The sequence below is a fragment of the Loxodonta africana genome, chromosome 4 (assembly GCF_030014295.1).
Source record: "Loxodonta africana isolate mLoxAfr1 chromosome 4, mLoxAfr1.hap2, whole genome shotgun sequence".
NCBI lineage: Eukaryota > Metazoa > Chordata > Mammalia > Proboscidea > Elephantidae > Loxodonta > Loxodonta africana.
Genome location: NC_087345.1, coordinates 83,072,644 through 83,083,777, shown reverse-complemented (window position 1 = coordinate 83,083,777; position 11,134 = coordinate 83,072,644). Strand labels below are relative to the sequence as shown.

The 11,134-nt window shown below is 35.2% G+C and overlaps 1 protein-coding gene across 1 annotated transcript; it reads right to left on the bottom strand.

Annotated features, from left to right (window-relative positions):
- Nucleotides 1-1,110: 1,110 nt before the first annotated feature.
- Nucleotides 1,111-2,374, bottom strand: LOC100671439 (olfactory receptor 6C2-like). Its single transcript, XM_003423212.3, has one exon. The coding sequence runs from the start codon at nt 2,044-2,046 to the stop codon at nt 1,111-1,113; it is 936 nt and encodes a 311-aa protein (XP_003423260.2). The 5' UTR covers nt 2,047-2,374.
- Nucleotides 2,375-11,134: the final 8,760 nt, after the last annotated feature.

Genomic DNA, 11,134 nt, shown 5'->3' with positions numbered 1-11,134 from the left:
ACTATACACGTGGACCTCACCAGAGGGAATACACAGGAATCAAATTGACTATATCTGTGGGAAAAGACGATGGAAAAGCTCAATATCACCATTCAGAACAAGGCCAGGGCCTGACTGCGGGACAGGTCATAAATTGCTCATATGCAAGTTTAAGTCAAAGCTGAAGAAAATAAAAAGAAGCACACAAGAGCCGAAATGCCACCTTAACTATATCCCACCTGAATTTGGATACCATCTCAAGAATAGATTTGACACATTGAACACTAATGACTGAAGACCAGACAATTTGTGGGATGACATCAAGGGCATCATTCATGAAGAAAGCAAGGGGTCATTAAAAAGTCAGAAAAGAAAGAAAAGACCAAAATGGATGTCAGAATAGATTCTGAAACTTACTCTTGAATGTCAAGTAGCTAAAGGAAAAGGAAGAAATGATGAAGTAAAAGAGCTAAACAGAAAATTTCATATGGCACCTCCAAGAGACAAAGTAAAGTATTATAATGAAATGTGCAAAAACCTGGAGCTAGAAAACCAATAAGGAAGAACATGCTTAGCATTTCTTAAGCTGAAAGAACTGAGGAAAAAATTCAAGCCTCAAGCTGCAACATTGAAGAATTCAACGGACAAAATATTGAACAATGCAGAAAGCATCAAAAGAAGATGGAAGGAATACACAGAGTCACTATAACAAAAAGAACTGGTTGAAGTTCAACTATTTCAGGAGGTCGAATATGCTTATTAACCAATGGTACTGAAAGAAGCAGCCCGAGCTGCACTGAAAGCATTGGTGAAAAACAAGTCCTCAGAAACTGACAGAATACAAATTGAGATGTTTCAACAAACAGATTTAGTGCTGGAATTGCTCACTTGCCTATGCCAAGAAATTTGGAAGGCACCTACCTGGCCAACCAAATGGAAGAGATACATATTTATACTTATTCTCCAAAAAGGTGAACAATATCATTAACATCACACTCAAGTAAAATTTTGCTGAAGATCCTCAAATGGCTGAAGTACAGGTTATTAAAAAAATAAAAAGGTTATAAACTTCAAGGAAAAATGTCTGGGCCATTAATCTGTTCTTTTAAATTAAAAATTTTTTTTTTTCTTTTACTTAGTTGAGAGCGGTGCAAGTCTTTCAAAGGAGTCCTTGAAAGCTTTTTTAACTTGATTATTCCTCAGGGTATAAATAAAAGGATTCAAAGTTGGTGAAACAGAAGAAAAAAGCAGTGAAACCACTTTATTAATGGTCACTTCTTCCTTTGCTGTAGGATTCATATAGATGAAAATGCACGTGCCATAGGTGATGGAAACCACAATCATGTGGGAAGAACAAGTAGAAAGGGCCTTTTTCCTTTGGTGGACAGAATGGAATCTAAATATTGTCCTGATGATACTACCATATGACAGAACTACACAAGTAAGAGTCATATTTAGGGTCAGCACAGCAGAGATGTTAACTGTCTGTTCCACAATCCATGTGGTTGAGCATGAGATTTTCACAAGGGGAAATTCATCACAGGTAAAATGGTCAAGCATGTTAGAGCCACAGAATTCCAGATTTGAACAAAGGCTTAGTAGTGGGATTATTACACATAAACCAGCCATCCAACAACAGATAATGAGAATCCTGCAGGCTCTGCTGCTCATGATGGTCACATAATGCAAGGGTTTGCAGATGGCCACATAGCGGTCATAGGACATGGCGGCCAGGAAGAAAAATTCTGTTGTTCCACAGATGTCAGTAAAAAACACTTGGCTCATACAGGCGTTATAGGTAATGACCTTGTTACCTGTTGCTATGTTATACAGGTATCTGGGGATACAAGCAGAGGTGAATGAGATCTCTAAGAAGGAAAAATTTTTTAAGAAAAAGTACATAGGTGTTTTCAGGTGGGAATCCACAAAGGTGAGGGTGATGATGGTCAGGTTCCCAGTTACACTCAATATGTAGGTGAGAAAGAGGAAGATAAAAATCAGAACCTGCAGCTGAGGGTCATCAGTCAGTCCCAGAAGAATGAATGATGTTACTGTGCCGTTTCTCATCACTGACTTGTGCCTTCTGTCTAATCTGCATCTGCTATTCGGAGAAATTTTATTGTAAATTATCTCAACTGTTCAAATATTCAACATATTTAGGCTTTTATTCTTCATTACTTTATGCGTTTAGTTTTTTACATTTTACTTCCATCCTCTGCTTAGGATTTTTCAAAGTAAATAAAATAGATTGTTGACAAGGTATAATATTATGGGTAGCAATAACGTCCTTGGACTCTCAAGAAATCTTCCCTATTCACAGACTAAATCACAAAATTTCACCATTTTTGCTTTTTTGTCTTTTCTCGACACTTGATTCTTTATATTATTATTTTTGTAAACAATGCTAATCCATAACAGATAACCCAGGCTCACTATATAGGCTCTAGAGCAGATCTTGAGGTCTTTGTTCCAAAAAAAAGATTTTTGTTTTTTGTTTTGCTTTTAAGACAAGCTGTATTATTCCTACAAACAACCCTAAGTCGTATCGTTCCAATCAACACAATCCAGCTTTTTTTGGCTTAAGTGTGTTACTGAATGTGGACATTACATTTATTGCTGACAAAATGCTGACAGCTTTCTCTTCCCTCCCTGATCTTCCAGTCAGATGAATTATTTTCTGTCCATTGTTGCCACTTTTGCCTAATAATAAGATATTTAAGTCAGAGGTCAAGACCTTTAGATTCTGAGTTTGTGATAATCTGCTCTAGAGATTTTTCTCAGGCTTGAACTAGTAATTACATCAATAGGGATTCAAAAGTTTCCAATATACAATCAGTATGTCAAGGCTTAAAGTTTTCAGAAATCAATGAATAGAAAAAAAAATTATCTTTGTGTACCCGATTTATTTGTTTTATGATCAGTTTCATTTTATTGCCTAACTTTCTGTGTCCATACTAAGATAGGGGCAGAGTTCGCTGTGATAATTCACCCTATACGCAGCGTTCCTAAGGCAGAGAAGATGCACTGACCGAGGCTCATAATTGACCTGAAAGTTAGGACAGTCTTATTGAATTTAATCTTTCATTTACCAAATATCAATTATTTATATTAAATTGAGATGTAGAAGAGTTCTTGTTATCTTTTTGCCGTCTACCTCTTTCTCCCATCTTCTAATTTCTCAGATAGTGTGTACATTACTGTGAAACCTTACTCAACCCTTTAAAATTTGAGCGTTGTTCAGTCATCAAAACATATCTTTTTTCCCCAATATATTGTTGTTACTTGGTGCTCTCGAATCCACAACTTACAATGGAATAAAGTTAATATGCAAATTGACACTAAAATCTAAGTAACTGATTTTTGATTATTCTCTCTTTTAATCAAATGTTCAAAATGAAGACAGGAATCTATAATGAGATGCTGCCACTTCAGCCAGTATGTTACTCTTCCTTTTAGGGGTCATAGAGTACAGGGGTATGCTTATATACCACTATACATACAAATATATTTTACTATTTTTGATTTTGGTTGAATGCATAACCAGAGTTGCTCTGAATATTTCTTATATTAAATTAGATACACATTTGTTTGCATCTTATGCATAAAAATCTCCCAAACAATGACATTTATCTCTACAAGATAAAGTCATTCTAAAAAGTGACATTGCATATATTGGATACATAGAAAAAATAAATTACCCATGAATCCATTTTATTTTTCAAAGAAAAATATGACCTAGAATGCTACAAAAGGAATTACAATCAAAGAAGCAAACTTTATTATACTTACTCTTCTGTTAGTAAATTGGAGTTTCTGTTGGTTGTTTAAACACAGAAATATTAAAACTGCAATGTGGAAAGTGATATTTTTATGAAGACATTCATGTCTTTACATTCACTGGCAGGTCTGGCAATGCCTAGAGCTCCCAGCAATTTCCATGCCCATATACTGGACAGACTTCCTCACAATGCATTTTGTGCTATTATGAGCTCCCAGGATATTCTTACCATCTCCATCATTGAATAGAAAATAAATTATCTCTAAGGGCAAGGATATGTCAGGAACTCTATTCACTGTTGGAAGAGATGACACTCTAAAACATCACAAGAGTGAGAAATGATTATACAATGTAAAGCATAGCCCCTTTTATTTTTTAAATTGCTGAACATGCCATAAAGTAAAAAAAAACAAATTGTCCCTGGTGACCTACTTTCAGGAGTCATTAATGAATTTTATGGGAAAGAAATTTTGTCAAAAAAAACAAGTAATACAGTCTTTAGGGGGACTGTGTCCTTGGAGATAGGAGGATAATACATCAGTACCATAAACATGGTATGGGGATAAGTATATAATTTAAACACATAGTTAATAAAAAAAAAAAAAACTTACATCTACTAAATATTGGAATATTTTACATTCTTTATATGATTTAAATCCTTTATTATAAAATATTAATACATTATCATCATTGGATAATTTTAATCAGATATGCAAAAGGAAAAGGTTGTACAATTATGTAAAAAGCTTCTTACTTATAGACCTTATTTTTCTAAGGTTTTTTTTCTTCTAATTGTTGTTGTTAGGTGCCATTGAGTTGGTTCCAACTCACAGCAACCCTATGTGCAATAGAACAAAACACAACCTGGTCCTGTGCCATCCTCACAGTCGTTATGCTTGAGCCCCTTGTTGCAGCCATTGTGGCAATCCATCTCTTTGAGGATCCCCCCCCCCTTTTTTTTTTTGATGACCCTCTCCTCTACCAAGCCTGATGTTCTTCTCCAGGGACTAGTCCCTCCTGATAACATACCCAAAGTACATGAGACAACATCTCGATATTCTCGCTTCCAAGAAGCACTCTGGCTGTACTTTTTCCAAAACATACTTGTTTGTTCTTCTGGCAGTCCATGGTATATTCAATATTCTTTGCCAACGCTGTAATTCAAAATCATCAATTCTATTTTGGTCTTCCTTATTCATTTTCTAGTTTTCCCATGCATATAAGGTGATTGAAACTATCATGACTTGAGTCAGGCACACCTTACTACTCAAAGTGACATCTTTCCTTTTTAACACTTTAAAGAGATCTTTTACAGCAGATTTGCTCACTGCAATATGTCCTTTGATACCCTGATGCTGCTTCCAATGGTGTTGATACATTTTAGACCTTATCTTTCCAACTTTTTATTTCTTAAAATATATCCACTATATTACAGCTCCCCCATGGGTCTGTCAATTTGTTGTACTGTGGGGGCTTGGGTATTGCTGTGAGGCAGGAAGCTATGCCACCAGTAACCAAATATCAGCAGGGTCACCCATGGTGGAAAGGTTTCAGCTCAACTTCCAGATTAAGACAGACCATGAAGAAGGACCTGGCAGTCTACTTCTGAAAAAAATTAGACAGCGAAGAACTTACGAGTAACAGGGGAACATTGTTTGATATAGTGCCAGGTGATGAGCCCCTCACGTTGGAAGGTACTCAGAATAAGACTGAACTGCCTCCTCAAAGTGGAGTTGACCTTAATGACGTGGAAAGAGTCAAGCCTTTGTGACCTTCGTTTGCTGATGTGGCGTGACTCAAAATGAGAAGAAACAGCTGTAAACATCCATTAATAATCGCGAGGTAGAATGTATACGAACCTACAAAAATTGGAAATCATCAAAAATGAAACGGAATGCATAAACATCAAGACCTTACTCATTAGTGAACGGAAAGGATAGGCACTGGCCATTTTAAATCAGAAAATAATATGGTCATCTCTGCTGGGAATAAGAATTTGAAGAGGAATGGTGTCATGTTCATTGTTAATATTTCAAGATCTATCCTGAAGTACAATGCTAACAGTGATAGGATAATATCCACATGCCTACAAGTGATACCAGTTAATATGACTATTATTCTGATTTACACACCAACCAATAAGGTCAAAGATAAAGAAATTGAAGATTTTTCCAACTTCTGCAGTCTGAAACAGATCTAATATGCAATCAAGATGCATTGATAATTACTGGCAATTGGAATTTGAAAGTTGGAAGCAAGAAGAGGTATTGGTAGTTGGAAAATATGATCTTGGTGATAGAAATGACGCTCGAGACCACATGATAGAATTTTATGAGATTAGGGACTTTTCAGTGCAAATGCCTTCTTTCACCAACATAAATGGCCACTATATACATGGACCTCACCAGATGAAATACATGGATTCAAATTGACATCTGTGGAAAGAGACCATGGAAAAGCTCAGTATCATCACTGAGAACAACCCCAGGGGCCAACTGTGGAACAGGCCATAATTGCTCATGTGCAACTTCAGGTTGAAGTTGAAGAAATTAGAACAAGTCCATGAGAAGAAAAGTACAACCTTGAGTATATCCCACCTAAATGTACAGACCATCTCAAGAAAAGATTTGATGCTTTGAACACTAATGACTGAAGACCAGACAATTTGAGGGATGTCATCAAGAACATTATACATGAGGAAAGCAAGGGGCCACTAAAAAGACAGGAAAGGAAGAAAAGACTAAAATGGATATCAGAAGAGATTCTGAAGTTTGCTCTTGAACGTGGAATAATGGGAAAGGAAGAAGTGATGAAGTAAAAGAGCTGAACAGAAGATTTCAAAGTGCAGCTCAAGAAGACAACGTAAAGTGTTATAATGGAATATTCAGAGACCTGGGGCTAGAAAACCAAAGGGAAGAGCAAGCTCAATATTTCTCAAGCTAAAAGAAATGAAGGAAAAATTCAAGCCTCAGGTTACAATATTGAAGGATTCTATGGGGAAAATGCTAAATGATGCAGGAAGCATCAAAAGAAGGATGAAAAGAGAGTCTCTGTACCAAAAAGAATTGGTCCAATGTTACCAAAGGAAGAGGTCCAAGCTGCACTGAAATCACTGGCCAAAAAAAAAAGGCTCCAGGAATTCACAGAATACCAATTGAGATATTTCAACAAACGGATGCAGCACTGGAAGTACTCACTCATACAGTGCTAAAAAAACTACCTGGCAAACCGACTGGAAGAGATGCATATTTGCACCCATTCCAAAGAAAGTTAATACAACAGACTGTGGAAATTATTGAACAATATCATTAGTATCACACACAAGTAAAATTTTGCAAAAGATCATTCAAAAGAGGTTGTAGCTGTATGTCGACAGGGAACTGCCAGAAATTCAAGCCAGATTTACAAAGCGACGTGGAACAAGGAGTATCACTGCTGATGTCAGATGGATCTTGGCTGAAAGCAGAGAATACCAGAAAGATGTGTACTTGTATTTTATTGACTATGCAAGGACATTCGACTGTGTGGATCATAGCAAATTACAGATAACATTGCAAAGAATGGGAATTATGAATGCTTAATTATGCTCCTAAGGAACCTGTACTTAGACCAAGAGGCAGTCGTTGGAACAGAACGAAGGAATACTGTGTGGTTTAAAGCTGGAAACGTGTGAGTCATGGTTGTATCCTTTCAGCATACTCATTCAATCTGTATACTGAGCAAATAATCCAAGAAGCTGAACTACATGAAGAAGAATGGGGCATCAAGACTGGAGAAAGACTCATTAACAACCTGCATTATGAAGATGACACAACCTTGCTTGCTGAAAGTGAACAGGGCTTAATGCACTTACTGATGAAGATCAAAGACCACAGCTTTCAGTATGGATTACACCTCAACATAAAGAAAACAAAAATCCTCACAACTGGACCAATAAGCAACATCATGACAAATAGAAAAAAGTCTGAAGTTGTCAAGGATTTCATCTTACTTGGATCCACAATCAACACCCATGGAAGCAGCAGTCAAGAAATCAAAGGACAAATCGCATTGGGCAAAGCTGCTGGAAAACATCTCCATAAAGTATTAGAAAACAAAGATGTTGCTTTAAGTACTAAGGTGTGCCTGACCCAAGCCATGGTGTTCTCAGTAGCCTCATATGCATGTGAAAAATGGACAGGAAGTAAGGAAGAGCTAAAAACAATTAATGCCTCTTAATTATGGTGTTGCAAAGAATATTGAATACTTCATGGAGTGTCAGAAGAACAAAAAAATCTGTCTTGGAACAAGTATAGCCAGAATGTTCATTAGAAGCAAATACGGTGAGACTTCATCTCACATACTTTGGACATGTTATCAGAAGGGATCAGTCCTTGGAGAAGGATGTCGTGCTTGGTAGAGTGTCATTGAAAACAGGATGACCTTCAGAAAGATGGATTGTCACAGTTGGTGCAACAATGGGCTCAAGCGTGACAACGATTTTGACGATGGAGCAGGACCAGACAATGTCACATTCTGTTGCACAGATGGTCGCTATGAGTCGGAATGCACTTGAGGGCACCTAAAAACAGCACCAACATAGTATAGCTGTTATTCATAAATGCATAAACGTTTGCAACTATATCTTCAATTGGATACAATTTTTTTATATACTTAAATACATCTCAATTTAGCACTTAACATAATTTTAAGTTTTTCTATGTTTTAAGCATTTATAAAGCTGTCTGATTATTTTCTCTTTCATTTAACCAATGCCTGAATTAAATTTGTATTTTTTTTCCTTTTTCACAGTTACCAACCATTCTAACCAAAGCATCTTCATACCAAAGCATTTTCATACTAGTATTTTTGCATATATGTGAAAATAATTGATAGAAATGAAATTTCTAGATCAAGGCATTATTTCATATTTATAAATTTTGCAGAATCTCGTAAAAGACACATAAAATTAGTTTAGGTAGAACATTTGCTACTATAATTAATTCATTACTGGATATTATTTTTGTTTTCAAATCTACTCATTTTGATCTTTTAAGTATGTTAAATCTGAGTTTTAAGATTATAACACTTTAAAAACATTAGTGCTGATTTTTGGCATATGGTTCATGGTTTTATACCATCAAATCTATCAATTTTTTTTTTGGCTTTTTAATTTTTGAAGTATATACAATAAACTGCATATATGTGAAGTGTAGAGTTTAACAAGTTTTGACACGCACACTTCTAGAAAGTGTCACCACAATCACCAACATGAACATATGCATCATTTCCAAATGTTTTTTTGGGCACCTTTTTAATTCCTCTCTCCTGTCCATCTGCCTACTGCTGCCATTCAGCCAATAACTGGTCTGTTTTCTGTCACTGTAGGTGAGTATGTTTCCTAGAATTTTATATAAATAGAATCATACAGTATGCATTCTTTTTTTTCCTAGCTTATTTTACTCAGCATATTTTTTGATGTTCATTTATGTTATTACATGTGGTTATAATCCATTTTTTTTCCCGTGAAAAAACATTTCATTGTGTGGATATAAAAAAAATTTGCTTGCTCGTTCCTTGTTGATAGATATTTTTCTATTAAATTTTTAGGCCATTACATATAGAGCGGTTATGGACATTCATGTATCAGTCTATGTAAGGACATATGCTTTCACTTCTACTGGGCAAATACGTAATTCTAGAATTGCTGGATCATATATTTAACTTTTTAAGAGACTACCGGTTTTCTAAAATGGCTGTATGATTTTACATTTCTATGAGTGGTGTAGAATTAGTCTAACTGTTCCACTTATTTTGAAATCATCAGTCTTTTACTTTCAGACATTCCAGTAGGTATGTAATGGTATCCCATTGGGCTTTTAATTTTCATATCTAATAGCTAATGATGTTAGGAACCCTTTAGTGTGTTTATTTGCTGTCTGTATATCTCCTTTGGTGAAACATCTATTTAAATCCTTTGCCTTTTTGTTCATTTAGTTGTGTGTTTTCTTCTTATTGAGTTTTAAGAGATTGTTTTATACAGTCTGGGTGCAAGTCCTTTATCAGACAGGTGATTTACAAATATTTCCTCCTCGTTTGTGGCATGTCTTAGTCACTTAATAGTGTCTTTTTAAGAGCAGAAGTTCTTAATTTTGTGAATTGCAATTTCCTAAAATTTATCAATGGATCATCCTTTTAGTGTTGTATCTAAAAAATTTTTGCCTAACCCAACAACATTGTCCTCTTATATTTTCTTCTACAGTTTTTATAATTTAGGCTTTACATTTAGGTCTGTGACTTATTTTAGTTAATTTTTGTAAATAATACAGGTATGAATTGAAATTTATTTAAAAAATATATAAATATCCAGTTCTTTCAGCATCATTAATGAGAAGATTATCGTTTTTCCAACAAATTGCTTTTTCCTCAATAAAAAACTTGGTTGACCCTAAATGCAGGGATTTATTTCTGGAATCTCAATTATTTTCCACTGATTCATTTGTCTATATTTATACCTTTACCATAGTCTCTTGATTATTGTAGCTTTATAGTAAGTGTTAATATCAGATTATGTAGGTCCTATAACTTTGGTCTTTTTCAAAGTTAATTTAATTATTCTAGATATTTTCCATTTCCATGTAAAGTTTATAATTAGCTTGTTGATTTCTACAAAAAAGCCTGTTTGGATTTTGATTAGTATTGCATTGAATCTATGGATTGATTAGAGAGAATTTAAACTTTTAACAATATTTCATCTTTACAACCATGAAAGTGAATATATCTCCAGTTTTGTGGCTTTTTTAAAAAATTCAAATTTATTTATTTATTTATTGTGCTTTAAGTGGAAGTTTACAAATCAAGTCAGTTTCTCATACAAAAAGTTACACATACCTTGCTATGTACTCTTAGGTGCTCTCCTCCCAATGAGACAGCACATTCCTCCTCTCCACCTTGCATTCCCCAAGCCCATTGAGCCAGCTTCTGTCCCCCTCCTCCTTCTCATCTCACCTCCAGACAGGAGCTGTCCACACAGCCTCATGTGTTTACTTGAGCCAAGAAGCCCACCCTACACCAGTATCATTGTCTATCTTATACTCCAATCCAATCCCTATCTGGAGAGTTAGCTTCAGGAATGGTTACAACATATGGCTCTTTTTAAACTTCTCTCAACTAAACTTTTAGTTTTGCCTACAAGTCTTTCACATCCTTTGTCAGATTTAGGCCTAAATGTTTCATATTTTTACGCTACTTTTTATTTCTCAATTTCTGGTTGATGCCAGAATATACACATATATTTAAATTGTGTATGCAGATTTTTTCCTGCAATATTTATAAACTCCCTTATTGGTTGTAGTAATTTTTTGTAGGATGCACAGGGTTTTCCCTCATGCTTGTGAG